The 23754-nt window shown below is 36.8% G+C and overlaps 3 protein-coding genes across 4 annotated transcripts; 1 reads left to right on the top strand and 2 right to left on the bottom strand.

Moving 5' to 3' along the window:
• LOC109718585 (hydroxyproline O-galactosyltransferase GALT2-like) lies at positions 639–6500 on the bottom strand. Of its 2 annotated transcripts, none has more exons than XM_020244881.1 (8): positions 5775–6498; positions 4734–5158; positions 3489–3721; positions 2803–3093; positions 2253–2381; positions 1717–1890; positions 1395–1502; positions 639–1092 (listed from the first exon to the last, which is right to left on the bottom strand). In XM_020244881.1, exons 1-8 carry the CDS (start codon positions 6266–6268, stop codon positions 886–888), a joined length of 2061 nt encoding a protein of 686 aa, XP_020100470.1. In that variant the 5' UTR covers positions 6269–6498; the 3' UTR covers positions 639–885. The 2 variants fall into 2 exon arrangements, with proteins under 2 accessions (XP_020100470.1, XP_020100471.1); XM_020244882.1 differs by having other exon boundaries at positions 949–1316; positions 5775–6500.
• Positions 7845–12964, bottom strand: LOC109718767. Its single transcript, XM_020245170.1, has 6 exons — positions 12850–12964; positions 11044–12637; positions 10538–10719; positions 9625–9848; positions 8945–9275; positions 7845–8418 (listed from the first exon to the last, which is right to left on the bottom strand). The coding sequence occupies exons 2-6, from the start codon at positions 11852–11854 to the stop codon at positions 7969–7971; spliced, it is 1998 nt and encodes a 665-aa protein (XP_020100759.1). The 5' UTR covers positions 11855–12637; positions 12850–12964; the 3' UTR covers positions 7845–7968.
• LOC109717943 (BTB/POZ domain-containing protein At1g30440-like) lies at positions 18401–22454 on the top strand. The gene is made up of 5 exons (XM_020243905.1): positions 18401–18709; positions 18963–19039; positions 20255–20324; positions 20444–21673; positions 21811–22454. The coding sequence occupies exons 2-5, from the start codon at positions 18981–18983 to the stop codon at positions 22282–22284; spliced, it is 1833 nt and encodes a 610-aa protein (XP_020099494.1). The 5' UTR covers positions 18401–18709; positions 18963–18980; the 3' UTR covers positions 22285–22454.

Below are 23754 nucleotides of genomic sequence, written 5' to 3'. Positions count from 1 at the left end.
TAAGTAAAAACCTGAGACCAAAACCAAATTTCCCTATCTCTTCATCCATAAGAACAAAACATAAACCCATCAATCTCCCACCAATGTTATCCAACTTCTCCGAACCAACCATATTTCCCCCTTGAGCTCACCACCATGCTCCAAAACCACAAACCCTAAACCTGTATAAACCCATCCCTCAAAACCCTAACTCTCAACTCAACACACTTGAAAATTCCTTCGTAAAAAGCCAAAAGAGAAAGAAATAGAAATGAAGGGGAGTGGATGCAACTATACTCCTATATCCTTTGCTACTATCTTTGCATGCTAATGAATTCGTCAAGACGTGTATCTCGACCATAGATCATAAACTGGACTGATCTAGGTTTAATCTATAACTGAGATAAGAAACTAAGAACATTTATACCACGTTTCCGATAAGGTAGCATAATAGAATGGTTGAAGAATTAAAGGTTCTAAGCAAAATAAAATAGGAAAAGAGTTAGCATCAATTGAAATAGAGGAACCAAGCATGGAGAAAAGAAGGAATGTAACTGATGAAAATAGGTATACTGTTAAAAGTTAACGACGCGCATTTTTCCATTTGCGCAGAGGAAAAGAAAATTGGGTTTTTCCGGTTGCAATCAAAATTAAAATGATTGAATTCGAAAGCCACAAAAAGACGAACAATGTATTGAAGGCCAACTAAAAATCTCCTTCACTCAATCTCATTAAGAAATTGCAAGAAAGAAAAATCAGTACATGATAGAAGCTAATATTTTAAAAAATTGATTGAAACTACTATAAATATACCCCCCATGTTCAATTCCAACCAACTAACAATGGATCCACCTTTACAAAAATTCATGAGAGAGAGAGAGAGAAGAAAGAAAGAGACCTTATTAATCATCTGAAGTTGCAGCAGTGGGCCCGACCCCGCGCCAACTTGTCCCACAAGCACAGCATTTGCCGTGGAGATTGATAATGAGCTGTGAAATAGTTCTCGAGGCATCCGTATTGACAAAATTTCCAGCTATGAGAGTATTGAACAGCCGTAGTTGAATTAAATTTTTCAACCCATAAGCCCATGCTCACATCCTCCATTTTAAACAGCTGCATGATTAAAAGAAAAGCAAAAAAAAAGTAGGACCATTAAGCTGCTGCTTTATGCCATCTGCAGAAGTGCTTTTGATTAGGATGCTCAGAGAAGCCCAAACAGCTTTTTCTTCATCAACATCTGCAAAACAACTCCACACTGAAACTACGAGTAGGAGCTTCCATTTGAAGCTTCTCCCTTGGACATTAATTTCCTAAGTTCTGCTTCTAGAGTAGAGAAGCTGTTCCAAGAGCCAAATCAAAGAGGAACTAACATTGGAATAGAAATTCAGTCTGAGTCTTTTTAAGAGTAGGCTCACCCTAAGACCGTGATTAGCATGCTGAGAGATGATGAATTTTGCAATGTCGCTTGATATTATGTAGCCTGGTCCATTTGCATAAGGGGGATATATATCTTCTGGCCACTCCTGCATCAAGCATTAAAAGAGTTAGATGGTGAAAATAAGAATATTGATGGTACTAAAGCCATGAGTCCATCTATTGATACATAAAAGAAATGTTGACCATGAAATCTGTATTCCTCCCTCTACCATATGGAGATGAATGATCACTCATCATTAGATCTAGAGATTATGGACACAAGAAACGTGAATCAGTACAGATAATATCGAAACAACTTACCTCAAATGTAACTGCCCATTTCCCAGTTCTAAGTGGTCTATGCAAGAGGTTCAGGTTACCCATATAAAGAGGTCTCCCACTGGCAATCTTCTTGATTTGCCTCGAAACAACATCCACCCTCACGAATGTATCGTCATCGCATTTCATTATATATGCAGCAGATAAGTTATGGACCTGTGATGACATTCCGATGAGCAACTCCACTCAATAACAAAATGATACTAACAGCCCGTTCGGCTGGTTCAAAGCTTTTGCTGAAGTGTTGTTTGGCTAGGAGCTGTTCGAAAGCACTAGCATTTTTCTACAAAAACCATCTAAACAGATTTTCTCTGTTTAATTAGAAGCTTCGGTTTGGAGCTTCCGCTTTCGAGATCCAAAAGCTCATTCCAGCTTTCTGGCATAGAAGAAGTTACAGATTTTTGTTTGATAACGACAGGTCATTAGAAGGTTATGCCTCCTGCAGTGGAGAAGCCACTCGAGAAGAGAACAAACAAGCAGTAAAGATGGCCAATCACAGAAAGAGGGATGAATCTAACCCCGTACTCGCAAATGGCAACTGTCTTAAGAACTACCAGCTCGTAACGATCTATAAACGGCAAAATTACGACATCTCCAAAGTATTCCGCTTCTTTCTTCAGCACCGCATTGACCTCCTTCCTTGGGTTCTGCATACAAATAATACATAAAGCAGGAGGAGAAAAATAAAAAGCTGGAATAAACATAAAGAAAGTATATATTGGATGCTTAATACGTTTTAGAGGAAATATAGCACACTAGCCCAAACAACTTTTCTTCTAGGAGGTCTGCATGTATTAGATTCGAATTAAGACCTAACATAGGTAAACTGTAATGCCGAGCTTAGAACTTTGAGGACCCAAGTGAAATTTGACTAAAGTTATACAGTATCACTACTTAGCGGTTAAAATATATTTCTTAGGTAATAGTTCAAAACAATAAGTTTTATCCACATAGATTACTTTAAATAAAAATGATCAAAACAGATTTAAAGGTTTTTCTCAAGCTACATCCGACAAAAATGAACAATTCTCAAGAATGGGCACATAAATATCTTCTGCAATTTTATACCAGAGCAACAAAGAAGCGGGCCACTACATTAGACGACTTGATTTCTGAAGACTGCATCCAGGTTTTCCTCACGGCCATGCGCTCAGCAAAATGGTTTGAGGCAGAGAGAATCCCGACAAAGATAAAAACTGGACTTTGCACCAAAGGCTGAGATCTCCAATTGTCCGACATTTCAAGGACGCGCTGAAGAGAAAAGCTTGGATGCGACAGAGGAAGAGCAGTGGCATATACTGAGTGTATGTCAACGTCTCCCTTGATAGCTAACCCTGTCGCATCTTCAAGAGTGAATCCCTGCAAAAAAAAAAAAAAAAAAAAAAAAGAAAAAAAAAAGAAAGAAGTAAATTTTGTTATCATAATAAACCATTATTTTAGTATGTTACATAGTAAATTTTCCTAGCTAAGCTGAAAATTTTAATAGATGATGATCGTGTACAAGAGATATTTAGTTATATAACTGCAAAATCATCCATTTACACATATATGTCTATGCAAAATCTGACTTTTCAATTATATCCCAAATGAAAATGTAGTTCCTTAAAGAAAATTTTTAAAAAAAAACTTATCTATAGCGCCGGCATCCAACTTATGGAAGGAAGGTGGGTAACAAATAGTTTTTACAGAGACTACATATCAAAATATCTTTACGAAATTATTTGAGCTTGTATTATTAGAGGGTGTTAACATACTGGTCGATATGGAAATGAAGTAACATGTCGGCCACCAACAAAAATGTGATAACCCTCGACGCCTGCTTGGAGTGTAAGAACGAAAAGCTTTCCCTCGACAAAAGGGAAAGGCCACGTCATCGCTGGCTTCTTTGCACGACCAATGAACCTCCGCAGCCACGAAGTGGTTTTGGACTCTTTTAAATCAACGATATCATTGCGTACCCATTTCTCACATTTGATGAATCCGTCGACTGCCCAAAAAGAAGAATTCGAAATTGTAGATTTTAGCCATATATGCTAGCCTGAAGATAAAAAAGCATATGTCATCGAAGATAATAGCAGCTTCAGTATAAATGGAGAAAATGATACGAAAAAGAGTCCAAGTCAAAGAACACAAATAACATATATCTCCTAGTCATAAGGGTCAACAATAATGCAAGAACAACCATTTCCTTTGTACTAAGTGATGTAATAGCAATGGAAACTACAAATTATGAGTTGACATTGAGTGTCACGGTTTCATGAGAATTGGCTCCTTAGTTGAGAAAGTATAATCCCTTGAATACAATCATATCAATTAGAGATGATATTCTCAGTTGACAATGGCAAATACTCAAAAGGAAAAAGCTGGAAAACAATTGGATTTATCCATTCCGGAAATGTTGTATAGAAAAATAAACGCTGACAATCTTAATTACTAACTATAAGACAGATGCTCGTTACAGGGAAAAGACAATAACTATCAGACAATGCTATACTTGACTTCACAACTTATTCGTAATTTGAAAATCAGCAGATAACAACAAATCAGAAACTTGTTGCTTCTCCCTTCCTCTATGATCCTTAATAATCTAGAGGTATTAGGGGTGTGCTAACTGTTTGCATGAGAAAACTTGTATCTACCAAATTTTCAACAATATGCTGTGGCCGGCCTCTAAATTTAAGTTTCATTTACAGCAACATCTAGCGCAAAATAAAACATTGTTGATACTAGGTTAACAGCAAGACATTGAAACATCCCAATCCCCCATAAAAAAGCTCTTAGATTGTAGAATGCAGATAGGTTTCTTCAAATGTAATAAAATGTCAACAGCAAAGATTGAATGTCAACAGAACCGAATTAGAAAAAAAAAAAAAAAAATCTTTCAATAAAATAAAAAGTTTTGCTGATGAGAAAAAAAACACTGATTAGTCCATAGAACTGATAGTGGATAGACACAATTAAGCAACAAGAATGAAAGAAAGTAAAACCATATCAAGTACCTCTATCGTCCTCATCCTTTGATGGCGATCCATCGCACCTCATTGCCGTGCCCCACTGCATTCGATAACAACTATTATGTTCGATGATCGGACTCTGGCTCCAATCCCCTCTCAATCTAGGGTTATAGTGCAAAATCTTAGGCGGGTCCTCGCCGTCCACCGCCTTCAACCCTTGCAACTCCACCATGAACTGCGAAACCCACACTGTACCATCCCCCTGCCTCATCCTCGCAAGCTGCGGCACATACTCTTTATGCGCGCCATGTGGCGTTCCGACGACCGTGATTGATGATCCGGCAGCAAGGCCGCACGGCAAAAAGATCAGCCGCTCCTCCCCAAATTCAGCCCCCATCTCAGCCCCCGCCACGGAAATTGATGAGGGGCAAGATTCTTGCTTTCGTTCCATCGTAGTCAAACGGTCCAACCTGTTTGGTAAGACAGTTTTTTGCATTAAAAAGTCTATAGATAGGGACCATTTTTAAGTGAATCTAAAAAGTTATAAACTTGAAAACCGAACAATATACGAGTTATCTCTAAAAATGAGTCATGTTGTAGTAATGTTCACCAAAAGTCGAAAAAACTGGTATAAAACCATGCCTGTGTCTCTGCAACATATCAAAGCCGAAGCCTTGATTGGCTATGCTTACATTTTTCTCTTAAACTCGAATTTTATGTGATTGAATGCATCAGCCGAATCTACAGTATTGCAGAATAGCATCTTCTTTCGGGAAAAAAAATAGACTTTTTTGAGAATCAAGAACTTGAGCTCCTACATCCTAACCTGGAGTCCCCGCAACCTCACCCAACCCAAAAGTAATTTTTTTTTTTTTTTTTTTTTTTTTTTTTTTTTTTTTTTTATATGAAACTAAATCTTAGATGTGTATAGGTTCCGAGTAGTTTACAATTAGCTTTAGCTACAGCATTTAATTACATACAATTTGAGTATAAAAGGGAGAAAAAAAAAAAAAAATTGCTTCTTTTTTTTTTACGAAAGGAAAGGAGTAATAACACAACACAAAGAGATCGAGGAGAGCTACAAACCCTTGTAGCTCGAAGTTCTTCAGCTCGTCCCACGCCTTCATGCCGAGTTCCCACGCCTCCTCGGCCGACCTCTCGAGATCCGTGCGGTTCCCGGTCCGGTTCATGATCTCCGACACCGGCACCGGATTGTACCGGTGCCAGAACGGCTTGATGATCTTCTCATCCTCCTCCTCCTGCTCCTCCTTCCTAGGGCTATCCTCGAGCCTCCGGTGGAACCCGGAATCGCCGCCGCCGCCGACCAGCGCCGCCGAGGCGGAGGCGGCGGCGGAGGAGGAGAAGGAGGGGGGCCGGTCGAGGCCGGCGAAGGCGTCGTCGCCGCTGACGAGGGCGGCGATCTCGAGGAAGCGGTGGAACTTGAAGGAGATGAACAGGAGGTAGAGCGACGCGGCCGCGAGGAGCGCGTGGTGGGGGCGCCGCCGCCACCACCGCCGCGGGGCGCCGGCGCCGGTGCCGGCGCCGGCGGGGTCGGCGGTCGCGCTCCGCCCCCGAGGCATCCGGCGTAAGCCCTAGATCGCGCGGCCCATCGCCTGCGCCCTCCACGGCATTGGGATCCGAGCTACGAGGATCGGAAAATTACTTTTTTCAATTCTTTTATTGCATTTAGAACGAGAAATGGGAGAGCATTCGATCGATCGCTAGGGTTTTGGATTAGTTCGGGAGAGAGAGAGAGAAAGAGAGAGAGAGGTGGGAATGGAAGAGGAATTAATGGAGAGATAGAGAGAGAGAGAGATGGAATGGAAGAGGAATTAATGGAGAGATAGAGAGAGAGAGAGAGAGAGAGAGAGAGGGAGAAGCAGTTTTTTTTTCTTTTTCTTTTTTTTTTAATTTGGAAGGAAATGGTTAGAATAGTGTTTTATTTTTTAAAAAAAATAATTAATCAATCTCATTTAGATTTGTTTTGAATTGGAGAAATATTTTGTTTAACTTCCATAAAAATATATATATATATATATATAAGTATATATATATATATATATATATATATATATATATATATATTATAGTATGTAATAATAAAATAATATACTTTTAATTTTCATAAGTAATACATACTCACATTGATGGCACAAAGTAAATTAAAGGAAAAACTTCAAAAGACTCCCTTATAGTTTCAATTTTTTTCACTTTAGTACCCTTGGTTTAAAATGTATCAAGTTAGTACTCTGGTTTCTCACTTTATCACTTGAATACCCTGTGGTTTAAAGTGTATCAAGTTAGTACCTTGTGATTTTGCACTTTATCACTTTAGTACCCTGTGGTTTTAATTTTGTATCAAGTTAGTACCATGTGGTTTTTTAAATCACAGGGTACTAAAGTGATAAAGTGTGAAACCATAGGGTACTATAGTGATAAAGTGCAAAACCACAGGGTACTAACTTGATACACTTTAAACCATACGGTACTAAAGTGATAAAGTGAGAAACCATGGGGTACTAACTTGATACACTTTAAACCACATAGTACTAAAATAAAAAAGTGTGAAACCACGGGGGGTTTTTAAAGTTTTCCCTAAATTAAAATATAATTTTTACATTCTATGCTTAAGTATTTTGACAATTTCTACGCCATTTTACAAACATGCATATAAAAAAAATATTTAATCATCAAATTATATAGTTTATAAAATAATGTAACAATTATTAATAAACATAAATAAACTAGTTAGGAGGCTCTAATAATCAAACAATGAGATTTACCATATTCAATCAAATAATTTCATATTACATAAAAGTATAAGAAAAAAAATACTTTTAAAGCACAATTTCATTGTAAATTTACCATCTTACCCCTGATTGGACTTTTCACTATCACAATATAAATAATTTGAAATATTTTATATGCGGTGCCTATTGAGACATAACTCGAACTCAAAATCTTCCATACGATACCATATTAAATTATGTAAAATAATTATTTATCTCTGACAACTTAAGTTATTAGAGAATAGAGTTTAGAGAACGAAATTTATATATTTTATATTCAACAATTGGTCATTGCCCATGAATAAAGGAGGAGCAACTCAACATCAAAAGCAACAAAACACGAGCAAAGCAAAAGCAGCAGCAAACATGCAATAACCATCTCTCTATGATCACAACTCAAAAAAAGCGATTTTTCGAATCCAAATTGAATTCAACTGAAGAGGAAACTTTGATATATGTTCAAAGAGCCATTCATGTTTATGATCACAAATTCACAGCGGCGAAACGCCGTCGGAGCGGCCAGTAACATCCTCTTGGCTGAATCTATTCACACCCTCGAGAGCTTGAGCACACATGCTCGCGAAACCCATCAGAGCTTGGAAAACATTAGGGAGGCTCATCTGCAGGTTGTTCACCGTCATCGCTCGGCTCGTACGAACCGAACTCAAATACATGGCTCTCTCTTCCTCCGCCTTCTTCTTGAAATTTTCGAGCTTCATGTTTTTTGTCGATGATGGGTTTTGATTTGGATCGAGAGTTTCGGTTCGATTACTTGGTACTAAAAGTTCGTTTTGACTCTCGGCATCCGAAAGTGGGCTTAGCTCTTTCTCGAGCCTTGTCATGAGGCGGTCGGATTTTTTCTTCAGGATCTGCTCTTCAGTCTGTTGAAGGACTATAGAGCGGATAACCGATAAAAAGCTCTTTATTGCTTCAGCAGCTACCTGATGAACAACAAAAATTTAAGAACTTATTACAACTTAAGAAGGGATTGACAAATTGTACCTGTTAACACTTAATTAGCTGATTGTATAGAACTACAATATTCTTCTAACAATATTGCGCGACACTGGAGTGTTTCTATATTGTATAAAAAAAAAATTAAAACATTCATACCCTGCCAGGTTAAGCTTTTGGAATAACAACGGTTATTTCACATTATTTAATAACATGGTATCAAAGCAGAAAACCTTGAATTTGAATCTCGCCAGGCTCCTCGCTACATTTAATTTCCTCCTATTTAAGCCTACAATTGTCTCGAGCCTAGAAAAATTAAAACATCATTCTCTGGCAGCTTAAGCTCTAAAGGAATAAAAATTTTTTTTTTTTTTCACAACTCAACGAGTCCCTTGACCTGAATCAGTAAAACTTCTTAACAACTAGATTGCGATTAGTCTTCGAAACAGGAATGAGATGGTATTTTATGAAGCTAGTAAACCGATTTAGTGTAACAAAAATTAATATGAGTACCTTTTCGGGTAGCCTATCGAATGCGCGCTGCAGCTCTTCGCAAAGGCCGTGAATTCCCGAAGTAGAACCCGTCAAGCCGTTACTATCAGAAAGGCAGTCGGTGAGCCTGACCCACTGGTTGAGAATTTGTATATACTCCCTCTGAGATCTAATGAGATTACAGAAAGAGCCGTGCCAAGAAGCCACTTCGGCCTCCATCTGGGCCGTTGCTTGTTGGTGCGCGTCGGTCGTCGGATCCGTCCCGGGACGGCTTTCGAGGAGGTTGATTTGCTGAGCGATGTGGTTCTGAACTTGGTGGCACTCGTACATCACCCGCCACATCTTCACGAGCCTTTTTACGAGGAAGAGATGAGATATTTAGACCGACAACTCGCCCACACCGAACTAAGTAACAGTAACCGAAGAAGGCAAAGTGACAAAAGCTTGTAGTTCAAGGGTTAAGGGTTGCAAAGTGAAAATCGCACTATTCGTAGAAGGTTTCCGGCAATTTAGGCATGGAATACTAACAAATTTGTGCACCTTCATACGAGAAAAGGAATATTTGCACTAGTAAACATAGGATTTTGATGTTGTTGGAGATAATCATTTCAAATAGTGCGCATAATCATTTACCAAAGTTCATACATGTTTCTAACTAGTGAGAGAGAGAGAGAGAGAGGGAGGCTACAATGGTAACTTACCCTGTAGATAATTTGATCAATTGAGGGTATAATTCCTCGTCCCTAAGCTTTGCTATCGACATGCACGTTGAATAAATTGACTCCTCCAATGAAACAATTCTGCACTGCAATTCCTCTATGCTCGATCGTGCGCTCGCAATCTTCAACATATCGTGGCTTCCGCTTTCTAGCTTCTGCAATGACAGAGTGTTCTTTTTGTGCTCGAATTTCGCAATTTCGGCCTCCTATAGCAAGAGATCAATTAAGCAGGTTAGCAGTTGAACAGTATTCATGCGGCAATCAGGAAGACCAGTCACCTCTCTATGAAAAATTTCTCCAAATATATATAATTTCGTAGATGCCGTCCAAAAGTTTGAAATGCCATAAATATCCTTTCATACGCAGAATTATTCAAAAATACCCTTAAAACTATCACAAGTGCCCCGAAAAATGTACTTAATATATTCAAAATGCTCTCCATTTATGTATCTTTACAAAGCTACAGGTAAAGAATGTAAAATAACCATTTTCTCCGAAAGCTTAAGCTATTAGAAAACGGTATTTTTTAAAAAATATTTATATTCAACGTTCCCCCTCCCATCTGGACTCGCGACTTTTTGATAGGCCCAAAATGTGGATTTGGATTGAATGGGAGGAAATTAAATCACGCTATGACAGGACTCGAATTTAAGACCTCCTACTCTGGTACCTGTTAAGAAGACAAAATAATTGTTTTCCGGAGAATGGTGTTTTTTTAAAAATATTTACATTCAACAGCACATAAAGTTATGAAATCTTAGGTCTTGTAGAGATATATGAGGGAATAGATAATATTGCAAGAATATATAGGTAAACATCGCTTCTTTTTTTTTTTGGCCTTGTAACGTTTATACTAACATCAACAATACAATTATATGTATGGATGTATAATTACCTTAACTTCCTTATAGAGCTTCTTCTCCGCTTCGAGAAGCTTCTCAAGCGTCGTGCAATGGCTACTAGACCTACGATTGTCGCTTGAATTCGGAAGTGAAGAATCTTGGTTAGATTGAAGGGATCTAGAAGACCAACTCCACGACAGTGCATTGAAAACCTTCGCGGACTTTGAGCTTTTTCCTGTCAAGGAAAAAAAGGAAGTTATTATTGCTATCTTATGTAGAATCAAATTAACACAAACCGTTCATAGTTTCCGTCTTCTTTCCTTTGATGTTAAAATTGGTAGGGTTCTAAAGCCAACATGTGAACTCATCGGATGTAGTCCGAATTAAGAAGTACGAAACTATGCCAAATTACAGACGATGCCAATCGAGAATTTATATGAACAGCATAAACAATACGATTATATCAAATGCATCATTTTATTGCTGCATTAGCGGCCGAATTTAAAACAAACAGAGCAATGCAGGCATAAGCTACAATTAGATTATGACTATAAATCACCTTTCCTCCCCTCAAATTCCCAGGGGTGGCACTGCTCGCGTCCGGACTCCAAAAGAGCCGCCACGTCCTTCCCGCCGGCCGCGGCCTTCAAGAAGTACTCGTCGATCTCCCTAACAATCCCGACCATCGACTTCTTGCCCCTCCACACCACCGTCGCCATGTCGGACTCCTTCGTGAACCAGCTCGCGGCCGACTCATCGTCCCCTAATTCCTTCGCCGCCACCGCAACCTCCTTCCCTGCGAATTCCACATCATCACCCTCCCCACACACTTCCTCCACGAAATCCGAGCTCGTCTCGGCCCAATTATCGTCCTCCGCTACCACCTTACCCCTTTCGGGCATTTCATCGAACAATTTCTTCGCGGTGGGGGATCCGAACGCGTCCCAGGACTCCCACGGGCGGCTATCGGTTTCGTCAAGATTCAAGCTCTCTGCGATTGGCAGGTCATCAAGATTCAAGCTTTCTGCGATTGGCGGGTGGTTTATCATCCTAGTTTCGCGATTGGGGCTAAAATTGGGGGGAGGGGGAGGGGGTTGCGGCGGCGGGGAGGGCGGCAGCAGCGGGGGAGGGGGCGGGGAGGGGGGCAAAGTGGGGGACAGGGGGGGGTTGCAGTGGGGCATCATCATCAGCTCCACCTCCGCAAACTGGCGGAGAGTGGCGCCGGTGTTCCGCAGAGACCGGAGGTAGGCCAATTGCGCGGCGGCGAGCTCGGCCCGGCAGCTCAGAAGCTGCTTCGCCAGCCGCCGCCGCTCTTTGCACCTCCTCACTGTGTCCTCTTCTTCAATCCTTGAACTTAGTACACACCCCATCACCTCCCACACTCAAACACCACAGTGCTTAATTAGCACAAGAAGAAGAAGAAGAAGAAGAAGAAGCAGATCTGTTCTATCTATAATCTTCAATTCTTCACAAGTGAGTGATCAGTACATGAAAACTCAACAAATTAGCAGAACAATGAACTTGAATTCCAACAAAACCTAGAAGAAGATGATCAATCAATACATGAAAGACAACAAAAGAAGGGTTTTGGATTGTTAGGTTTAAATCTATGGAAATTGACCCATAAGAACCCCCAGAATAGCTTAATAAAGGATATAAAGTGGGGTGATGATCTAAAAGCTTATATAAAAAGGTTCAAGGTGGTGTATATAAAGAAGAGGAGGAAAAAAAAAAAGGAAATAACTACCCAAAAAGGTGGTTAAAAGAGTATTTAGTGGGTGGTAACTACTGAGAAAGAGAACCTGGTGAGAGAGAGAGAGTCAAAATGACAATGGTATTTTCATGTTTAGGGACTTAATTAAACTCAATGTGAAAAATGAGGGAGAGAGAGAGAGAGAGAGAGAGAGAGAGAGAGAGAGAGAGGAGAAATTAGAGTGTTGGATTGTGTCAGAGAGAGAGAGAGAGAGAGAGAGAGAGAGAGATTGTGTAGGTGTTGTTAATGGAAGTGGTATCTCTATGCTACATACTTGAGAGAGAGAGAGAGAGAGAGAGAGAGAGAGGTGAGAGAAAGGTGACCTGGCTACAAGTGGGCATGCAAATGGATCCGGATTGGTTAAGCTTCTGTTCCGATCCGTCCCGAGTGCAGGCCAAAACTAAAGAAAGATAACAATTCATTTGGATTTCAAGAAAATAGAGTGCCAGAAAAAAAAAAAAAAAATGCTCTTCTTTCCTTAATCTATTCAAATTCATCAAAAATTTGTTAAAAATTTATTTTCTTTCTGACCCAATTTAAATTGTACAGTAAGCAGAGGATGAAAGAATAGTAAACTCGAAAATAAAAGGGCGAAAGGTAGAAAATCCCGACCCTCTAAGGGACCTTTCTCATCTTCGAATCTGTCCTGTTTGCATCCTAATTAGAAGAATATTGAGAAAATAAATAACAGAGAAAGAAGGTGGTGGTGGTCTAGAGATAGAGAGAGAGAAGTGAACTGGTTAATAAAAGTCTATGCTACAAGTATTGCAGAGATAGTGGTGGTTTAGATAGAGAGGAGAGAGACTGAGAGCTGAGTCAGCTGCAAGTACAATAAATAAAAAAAAGGTGCCTTTTTTTTCTTCCTTCTTTTGTTTTTTGGTCAATATTTCTGGATTACTCCTTGCAAAAAGGCCAATTTGCATAAACAATTCACAAATTTTAAATTTTTGTAAAATTAGACTGATTTTACATATTTGAATTTTTAAATAACTGATCAAAATATTCTTATTCTTTTCTCTCTCTCCTTTTTTTTCTATCGTTCTTCTTTTTCCTCTCGGAAGAGAGAGAGACGGAGGTGAAGGCGCCCCACCTTGCCTCTGCCCCTGCGGCATCGCCCGCATTTGCACACCATCTGCCCTCCTCGCCTTCGATCCCACCGAGGTTGCGCTCGCCACCACCCTTTGGGATGCCCCTCCTCACCTCCCCCTCATGCGCCCTCGATCGTGCCCACTCACCCCTCGCTCTCCTGGCCTTCGACCCCGCTGACGAAAAGAGAAAAATAAAACCAATGGTACACTTTAAACAACAAGGTATTAAAGTGAGAAAGCCGGGAACCACAAGAGTGGTATTTAAAGTTTACCCTTTAATCTTTCATAAATAGGCATCTAAATCTTTAATTTCTTAATTAGATGTCTTAAGTTTGCTCATATAGTTTAAATAGACTTCTCTCTTCAGACAAAATTACTTATGAACAACTGTTTTGACCGCGTGTCTCACGCATAAATTTCTAAAACTTTAATGGATAATCATTATTGAAGAATACAATGAATATATTTTTAATTTTTAATAATTTTCTATATATTAGAATTGATGATATAGACTCTTTTTGTGTTTCAAAATTTAAGACTAATATATAAGATACAAGCAACTAAAACAAATGTGCAATTTAAATTCTACACCAAAAAAATCTATTGACCTATTTATTAAAGTTTGTAAAATTTAATTTTTCAAATTTAAAAGTTCAGATGTTTGTTTATGGAAAGAGATAAAAGTTTAGGGGGTCTTTAACATATTATTCCCTTGAGATAATAATCAAAGGGCCTATTAAAGAGGGTTATCATTTTTTTCTTGGATACAGCTGTTAGTTTGACTATTGTGTTCTAAATTATTAATTGGATTAATGGTCCATAGAAATTAGAAATAAAAATGCTAAATTACACTTCCGTCCTCAAACTATGAGGATCGTGACATTTTCGTCCTCCAACAATAATTTATTATAAATTTTGGCCTGAATTTTGTAAATTATTACAATCAAGTCCCACAAACCAATTTAGTTAACTTAAATTTAGATATATCTCTAATGTAAAAATAATAATGACGTCTTAATTATTATCGCTACAATACTTTCATATTAGCTATGAATTAATCTTTAATCAATTAAATTTGATCGTGGGACTAAACTACAATAACTTATTGAGTTCGAGCTAGTAAGTAACTAATCACAATTAGGAGTGGCAATTCAGCTCATTGTTCGTAAGCCAGTTCATGCTCGGCTCGAAATGAGCTCGAGATTAAATTACTCGTTTAGTAATGAGTCAAATACGAGCTGAATTTTTCAGATTATTTAATAAACGAGCCGAACATAAATTGAGGTCAACTAGCTCATGTTCGGCTCGATAACAGCTCAAAGACATTTATTTTCTATTTATATAGTTTATACAATTTACATTTATATATATAAATAATTAATTAATATATACCGATTTTTATTATTCAATTTTTAGCCCAACCTAAATATATAGTCTAACTCAACTATTAAATAATCTACTTACATACAAAATTTCCACCATTAGATCAAAATCTAATGATTAAGATCTCATAAATTTATTTTATATATATGATCTCATAAATTTATTTTATGAATATAATATATATATATATATATATATATATATATATATATATATATATATATATATATCTATACTATATCTAAAAGCGTATACGAATTCTGACAATGACAGACGGAATCGAAAAAGGTATAAAGATTTTTCTATATTTTCTACGAATGGTATGATCACTTAATTAAAAAATTCAAATAAGAACGAACTGTTATGATTAATTTATAAAAAAATAGCATTCTTATCTATCTATAAAGAAATCCAAAAAAGGAACGGATAAGAACGGTATGATACATAATTAAAGATATCTCAAATAAAAACAAACAGTTATGATAATCTATTAAAAAACACTTCTTATCTATCTATAAAGAAATCTAAAAAAAAAAAAAGAATATTCCCTATATTTTTTTAGGAACAGGTATGATCACATAATTAAAAAAATCTTAAATAAAGAACGAGTGTATAAATTTAAAATATAAAATATTACAAATATTTTCAAATAAAATATAACATATGAATTTATAAATTATAAATTTTAAATAAATATAATAATAATTATTACGTGTATTTGCACGTACACTCAATATATATATATATATATATATAATATATATATATATAGTATATATATATATATAATAGTTAGATTAGGCGGGTATGCTATCAGTAGCACGAACCTCCGTGCTACTAAGTTGTTTTCGTGAATTATATAATATATATATATATATATATATATAATATATATTATATTACTAGCTCCTATGCTTTTAAAAGTACCAAAACATTAGTGCTTGTAGATTTTTAGCCGTTGGATTAAGGGATGTGCAGTTAGGATGATGTGGGCCCCCTAAGGTTTAGTGGGTGGTTGGTTGAATAGTATAATCTAACGGTTGAAAATGATCCACGGAGTAGATCTAACGGTAAAAAATTTACAACCACCAAATGCTTGGTGCTTTTACAAGCACCATAGCCGGACTCTATATATATATAGTTCGGCGGTTATGCTATCGGTAGCACGGAAGCCTCCGTGCTACTAAGTTGTTTTCGATGATGCGACTTCCAAATTAAGGATATGTTCCGTTAGACTCGATCTACATTATTGAAAGTATTTAGAAACTAAATTTTATAATTTTTCGCTATCAAACGAGTAGGCAAACGAGTAGTCTAAAAATGAACGGCTAAAAATAAAAATCTCATAAAAAATAATGATAAAAGACTTGAATTTAAAATTAGAAATACTGATCTTATTTTAAATAGTAAAAAATAATAAAAAATTCATCAGATTTGTATTGTTTTACACTGTTAAATTCACAAATGCATCACGTCGGCTATTAAAATTGTCATTTTTGAAACCTTTTGATCACCAGCCAAATAATGTCGAAAAACTATGAAATTTAGTTTTCAAATATTTTAAATAGTATAGATCAAGTCTAACGGAGCCGATCATTAATTTGAAAGCCGCATCATCGAAAACAACTTGCTAACACGAAAACCTCCGTACTACCGATAATATACCAGTCTAGTTCTCTCTCTCTCTCTCTCTCTCTCTCTATATTTATATATATATTATAAATAATACTTTCAACTTGTTGTTCGTCGGTTCGTGTTTAGTTTGTTAATTAACGAGTCGAAAATAAGATAAATTTTTCGATTCGATATTTTAATGAGCCAACTCGTATTCGGCTTGTTTATGTAATGAGTCGAAAACGGATGGACCGAACTCGCTCGTGTTCGGCTCGCTGTCACTAATCACAATATTGTAGTTTATCCACATGATGATGATGATGATGATGATGATGATGGTGTCAGATGTGTCATGGCTTTTGGTTGCTAAATCCTGCTCCACATGCATGCATTGTTGCATACAGCATATATATATTTTTTTAAAATAAAAATAAAAATAAAAATAAAATAAGAAAGTATTAAAAAATAATTAGATATGAATCAGATAGCGCTTAATCTAATATTTATCTCCGTAATTTTGTATCGGATAGGAATACAGATATTAGATGTACACTGAAATTCAAATACATATATATATGCTGTNGTTCCCACCCAGGGGTGGAACAACTTGTTCCCACCCAGGGGTGGAACAAAAGGTGGGAATAAGTTGTTTCCACCCCCGGGTAGAGAGAGAGAGAGATTTTTATTTTAAATTTAAAATTTTAAAATTTATTATCTATAAAATATAATTATTAATGGATAAATTAAATAAAAAGGAAAAATAGGAAGTGGGCCCAAATTGGGCCTAGAATAATTCGATTGGACTTGGGCCCCAGATCCAGTAGGGCCTTCTTAATGGGCCTTATTTGCTTGCGGGCCCACTTTATCAAGTGCATATATCTGGGGCCCAGTGGGCCCCACATGTCACAACTGTGGAATAAAAAAGAAAAAGAAAAAGAAAAAGAAAAAGAGAAAATATAAAAAAGGCTTAATTTTATACCGATTCTTACAAATATAGAGAATTACAAATATATTTCTACAAAGTTTAACTTTTATACGTTGCCTCTATAAAAGTCCTAATATTTTCAAATATGTTTGTTACCTTTAAAACACTGTTTATTTTATAAGTGAAATAACCTTATTGCCATTACATATGTTCCTCCAAAAGTCCCAACTATTAATTGAAGAGGGGTAAAAAGATCAATTCACCTCATTAACTAATTATGGTTAAATATTTTATCCATGATTAACTAATTTTTTTCTAACGGATTTTAATGGCAGAAATATATTTGAAAATATCAGGACTTTTGTAGAAATAATATATGAAAGTTGAATTTTATTGAAATATATTTATAATTTACTCTTAATGAAATTAATCTAAAAAAAAAAAAGAAAAAGAGTAGAGTGGATGGTGGTGGGGCTTTTTATGCATCTGAAAAGAGTCCACTGCTTTTGAGGATGTCTATGCTTTTTATTTTTATTTATTTTTTATTTTTTAAGTTCAATTATTTAGTATTTTATTTTTTTATATTATTTTATAGGGCTAAAATGTATGTATGGATAAAACCGTATTATCCCAATGTTGCAACTTGGTTTGCTGACTTTTCATATATTGCATTAAAGTCTTTACTTTTTTTAAAAAAATTCTTTTAAACAAAATTAAACTATTATTTTACAATAAGTTAAACCTTTTTAATAGTTAGATTTTAATCGTTCAGAAATAAATGCAGCTCATTTTTAGTAGGATTAGTATAATTTAGAACTGTGCTTTAGTCATTGATCACATCACAGTTTGCGACCGCACATGCTACATTCGAAAGTTATATAACTGGCAAGATAAAGATAAGTAATTGTGATTTTTTCGTGCTATGCTTTACATAAAGAAAAATCACGCAATATAGTTATATACTTTTTTTATTTTAAGGTAGGGCCACAAAAAATATATATTTACAAAGTATACTGTATGAAAATAAATATGTATTTTTCAATCGTACATTCTCACATAGTATCAGAATAGTAGAGGGACTACCATGCAAATTACCAAACATAATATATATTATATTATATATTATTGTTATTTTATGGAACAGTGAGATTGAGAAGAAGACAGGGCTCTGCTTTGGTGTCTCCAAACCTCCCCTTCTTCCATTCTTCCTTCCCTTTGTCTCTTCTTTTTTTCTTTTTTCTCTCCATGCCAGTCTTCCACCTTCCTCTCTCTCTCAATAATTTATTGAGGCCAAACTAAGGGAAGACTTGAAGAAGAAGCCAAAATAGAAACTGCCATTGCAACAGATCATTAATAAGAACCCCATCTGCATATCTCCATAACTCCATAACCCCATTGAGAGTTTTCAGGGTGGAAAAACATAGAGCAAAAAAAAAAAAAAAAAGAAAAAAGGAAAAGATTGGTGGGTGATATTTTTTTGATTTTTTTCTTTTTTTAGTTTGGTTATATAATCAAAGGGATTTTTTTTTTTAAAAAAAAAAATGGTTAGCCTTGTGTTTTTCTTTCAGGTTCTTTGGCTTATTTTTAATCTGGTTTTTGATGTTTGATGATGGTGTTCATAGGCTCTATCTTAGTGGTTTCATGTTTTTGAGATTATCTTCAGTGATCTTTATATATATATATAATTTTTCATTTTTTTTAAACATTTGATTTAGTTGTTAGGATTGTGAGAAATGGCTTGTATGAAGCTGGGATCAAAAGCTGATGCATTTAGAAGAGAAGGAAATTCCTGGTATGTTCCTTTCATCTTCTTCTTATTTATTTATTCACTTGTTTTTTTTTTCTTAGATCATGTGTACAAATGTTTCTCCTTTTGATTCTGCTTATTATATGTAAAGCACTTTGGATCATGTTTGGCTCCTTGATGCTCTAAATTAGTTTGTTGAAACTTGAAACTTTAATTAGTACCCAATAAAGCAGTAGAAAAATTCACGAATCTCGATTGCGAACCTGATGCTCTAGTAACACATTCGAAGTACCGGTAAACCGAATGCGATAATAAAAGTGTTGTTACCATCGAATTCGCAGCATCAGATTCCCGTGAATCTGAAACTATTGCGCGTTTTGAAATAGGACTGAACTTGCTAAGATCTGCGAATAGAAGTTACGAAATATTTTGTCGAGTAGTAGAACATTGAACATTATTCCGTTGGTTTATGGAAAAATCTGTCAAAAGAAGTTGAAGTTGCTTGTAAGTTTCGATGAAAAGTGCTAGAACCAAAATAACTTCAGCGCTATAGTTCAAGTAAGATTTGTACGCTTTTTAAATGTTGATTAAATGTTGCATTATGGCAAAAAAAAAGAAAAAAAAAATGATATCAGTGAGCTATTAGCTTAATATGTTTAAGTTTTACTTTGAGTAGGATTGTTATTTATCAGAACTGTGCTTGGTGCGCGTAGTTTCTCTTGGTCTAAGCGCCGATGTAAGAGAATGCTTCTTAGACACATCGTATTGATTTTAAGCCGAAAAAGACTAAGCGATAGAAGAAATTTATGGTTATTTAAAGAAGTAAAAGGAAAGCGAGTGATCATTTGCGACTAGTTTGTGAGCTATTTGTCCAATTTTAAGGCCAAAGTATGATTAAACAGTTCATGTTACTCGTCAAATAAAAGAAACATATTTATCTAGAATGGATCAATTTGAGCGTGATCGATATATTTCACTGAATCTTAGATGAATTTGATAAATTAAGATTTTGTGGAGTTTATGATGCGCCGCTCGCTTGCCTCTGCTTCCTATGTTTCTTTACGATCTTTGTTGATAAAACTTTTCCTGGGGCGATTTTTCACGTCGCACGGAAAGCAATGAGATGCTTGTATGCTTGATCTGTATTTGAGACGCATCGGTTGTGCCGAATTCTGTAAAATAATTCCTGTCAATTTTTCGCATATATATATACTGTCGCGTTGTTTCTGACCTGCCGATAAATTAAATCTGAGTTTGCAGGTTTTGTACAACCGGTCTTCCCAGCGATATAACCATAGAGGTTGGCGAAGTATTATTCCATCTTCACAAGGTTAACTTTTTTTCTTGTTTAATTTTTCTCAATCTTATCGTTATCCTTTAAGATGATTTTGTGAATTCGAGGCTATACTTTGATATATTTTCATTGTTAAACTCATTTCTGTGTTGCAGTTCCCTCTATTATCTAAAAGCGGCTTACTGGAAAAGCTGATCAGAGAGAAACCGGAAGAGGGAGAAGAGGGTTGCAGCGTAAATCTAACCGACATTCCTTTCGGCCCCAAAGCGTTCGAGCTCGCCGCGAAGTTCTGCTACAATATAAAGTTCGAGCTAACCGCCTCAAATGTCGTGTACTTACGATGCGCGGCCGATTATCTCGAGATGACCGAAGAGATCTCCGAGGGCAATTTGGTTTCCCAATCTGACGACTTCCTCAACCGGTACGTGCTCAGAGGCTGGAAAGACACGATAAGGGCGCTTCAAACTTGCGATGATGTTCTTCCTCGAGCCGAAGAACTTCAAATTGTTAAGCGATTGATCGAGTCCTTGGCCAGAAAAGCAAGCACCGATCCCAATATGTTCGGTTGGCCGATCATGCAGATCGGCCCTTCGCAGAGTCCCGGAGGGAGCGTTCTCTGGAATGGAATAAGCACCGGGGCGAAACCGATAAATAGGAGCTCGGATTGGTGGTACGAGGATGTATCGTCTTTAAGCCTCCCTTTATACAAGAAGCTGATCTCGGTGATGGAGTCGCGAGGAGTTACGCAAGAACTCATTGCCGGGTCGATCAGCTTTTACGCTAAAAGGCATTTACCCGGCCTTAATCGGCGCGAAAGCGTGAGCGATACTAGTTGCCGTTTTGATTCCAAAGTTTTAGCTAGTTCTCTATCGGAAGAAGAGCAGAAGCATCTGCTCGAGGAGATCGATCAGCTCCTTCCATTCCAAAAGGGCTTGGCTTCTTCGAGAATCTTATTCGGGCTTCTTCGAACAGCTATTATCTTGCGAGCCAGCGAGAAGTGCTTGTCGAATCTGGAGAGGAGAATAGGGATGCAACTAGACCAAGCCGCTCTGGAGGATTTGTTGATACCGAACATTTCTGAAGCGGTCGAAACACTTTACGATGTGGATCGTGTTCAGAGAATTCTCGATCATTTCGTAGCTATGGATCAGGACAATTTTGGCGGGGCCTCACCTGCTCTGGTCGAAGACGAGCAATTAATTTTGGGGTCCCCTTCTCTAACGCCAATCACGACGGTCGCGAAATTGATCGATAATTATCTTGCAGAGGTTGCGCCAGATGTGAATCTAAAGCTATCGAAATTTCAATCTCTGATCACGGCTGTACCGGACTATGCTCGGCCATTGGATGATGGATTATACCGCGCCATCGACATTTATTTGAAGGTAACCGACTCCGTGAATTCTTATATACGCAAAGGATGTATAATCGGAGTGATTTTATGAACAATTTTTACTTTTTATGCTATATTTTGTTCATGCGAATTTGTTATACTCATGCACTTTTACAACATTGTGCGTAGGCGCATCCGTGGCTTCAGGAGTCGGAGCGTGAGGAGCTGTGCCGGCTGATGGACTGCCAGAAGCTCTCCCTCGAGGCGTGCACGCACGCCGCGCAGAACGAGCGGCTTCCGCTACGAGCCGTCGTGCAGGTGCTCTTCTTCGAGCAGCTGCACCTCCGAAGCTCCATCGCGGGTTGCTTGCTCATGTCCGACAACCTCGACGGCTCGAGGCCGCTCCAGAGCGGGGTGCAAGTTTCAAATAGAGAACATCAGGTGCTGAAGCTGGGCATGGATAGCATGCGAAACCGAGTTTCCGAGCTCGAGAAGGAGTGTTCGAGCCTAAGAGAGGATATCGAGAAGTTGGGGCGCGAGAAAAAGAAGCTCGGATTCAGGATCATCAAGTCGCAGATTTGCAGTTCTAATGATGGGCTCGCGAGCAAGGAGAGATTGGCTTCAGAGGAAGTTGAGAAGCAGAAGCATTTGAAACAGAAGTAGAAATTAGTTTTTTTGTTATTTTTTTATAAATTAGTGCATGATTTTTTCTTAAAATTCTTAGGTTTTTTTCTCCATTTGTTTTGGTCTGGTGTGAACTGTGATCTGAGTTTGTTTCTGGAATATTGTGGGTGAATGTGGAAAAATTGGATATCTTTGGATCTGAGTGCAAATTAGGGATGTCGACCAGCCGGATTTTCAAAAGCCCAAATCCGAACATGCCAGATTTTAAAAATTCATATCCAAACCCTAACCTGACTAAAAATTTGAAATCCGAATCCAAAAATCCGAACCAGAAACAATTATTTTCTCTTTTCAATATTTTAAAATATATTACATTAAATCTAAAATTTTAAAATATAAATTTAACGAATTTTTATATACATATTACATGTAATGTAAAATAAATTCAGATTTGGATCATGTTCGGGTTTGGGATTGGGTCCTGTACGTCAAAATTCATATTTGAATTCATATCTGTCGAGTCCTTTTTTTTTTCTTTTTTATATTCATATTCGAAATTATATCTGCTCAGTATCGGATAAATCTGCTTTTGAGTTCGGATTCGGATTCGGATAAAATTTCATATTTCTGTAACCATTGAAATCCAGTGCAAATAGTTCAAGCCTTTTCTTTTGGAATTAAAAAGAAAAAAAAAATGATATATCACCTTTTTTTTTTTATTATTTGCTTTGTTAAGAAGCTATATGGGGATATTTTTCGGAAAAGAGTTATTTATATATATAATTTTTAATAGTTCTATTTAAATAAGCACTTATCGAATTATTTTTGAATGTTCAAATTTAAAAAAAATTATTTTTTTTATCTGTTATGATTGTTATTATTTTAATAGAAAAGAAAACAGATCAGATATGAATTAGAGAGTACGTGCTCTATTTTGGATATTAGTTGGATACTAAAATTTAAATTCATATTTGGGGGAAAACAATTTAGATACAAAACTAAAATAAAAAAAAAAAAAAATCTGCCACTAAATTTTAAGATTTCTAAAATTTATTAAAATAAAATTAGGCTGAAATTTATTAAAATAAAATTTAGAAAAACATATTTGGATTCGGTGGAATATGGGCTTTTTTTGCAAATAGCCCCCCGAGCAATTTTTATTTTAAAAATAGCCCTATCAAAATTAAAATTGCAAAAATGGCCCTGTCCCTGCCACGCAGGCGCCACGTCAGCGCCACGCGGGCAGGACTGGGGCCAGGGTATTAAGTTGAACACGGTGAATCATTCACCGTGTCTAAACACGTTGAATGGTTCACCGTGTTTCTTACATATTTTTTGTATATTGAAAAGTGGAATAAGGAGTAGGGATGTCAATAAGTATGGATACCCGAAATATTATCCGAATCCAAACCCGAATAAATTATATATATATACACGTAATTTATTTTTGTTTATTCATACAATATGTAAAATATTTAATAATTTTTATTCCTTAGATCTTCATCCAAC

The sequence above is a fragment of the Ananas comosus genome, linkage group 12 (assembly GCF_001540865.1).
Source record: "Ananas comosus cultivar F153 linkage group 12, ASM154086v1, whole genome shotgun sequence".
Taxonomy (NCBI): Eukaryota; Viridiplantae; Streptophyta; class Magnoliopsida; order Poales; family Bromeliaceae; genus Ananas; species Ananas comosus.
This window is presented reverse-complemented; position numbering and strand designations above follow the sequence as displayed.

Coding starts and splice junctions, on each gene's coding strand:
- LOC109718767 (XM_020245170.1), bottom strand. CDS start 11,854: ATGGGGTGTGTACTAAGTTCAAGGATTGAAGAAGAGGACACAGTGAGG. Junction 9,849..10,537: donor AGCTCTATAAGGAAGTTAAG/GTAATTATACAT, acceptor CTCTTGCTATAG/GAGGCCGAAATTGCGAAATT. Junction 8,419..8,944: donor TCGATAGGCTACCCGAAAAG/GTACTCATATTA, acceptor GTTGTTCATCAG/GTAGCTGCTGAAGCAATAAA.
- LOC109717943 (XM_020243905.1), top strand. CDS start 18,981: ATGGCTTGTATGAAGCTGGGATCAAAAGCTGATGCATTTAGAAGAGAA. Junction 19,040..20,254: donor AGAAGAGAAGGAAATTCCTG/GTATGTTCCTTT, acceptor CTGAGTTTGCAG/GTTTTGTACAACCGGTCTTC. Junction 20,325..20,443: donor TATTATTCCATCTTCACAAG/GTTAACTTTTTT, acceptor TCTGTGTTGCAG/TTCCCTCTATTATCTAAAAG.
- LOC109718585 (XM_020244881.1), bottom strand. CDS start 6,268: ATGCCTCGGGGGCGGAGCGCGACCGCCGACCCCGCCGGCGCCGGCACC. Junction 3,094..3,488: donor CTTCATTTCCATATCGACCA/GTATGTTAACAC, acceptor TTTTTTTTGCAG/GGATTCACTCTTGAAGATGC. Junction 1,891..2,252: donor TTGCCATTTGCGAGTACGGG/GTTAGATTCATC, acceptor ATGTCATCACAG/GTCCATAACTTATCTGCTGC.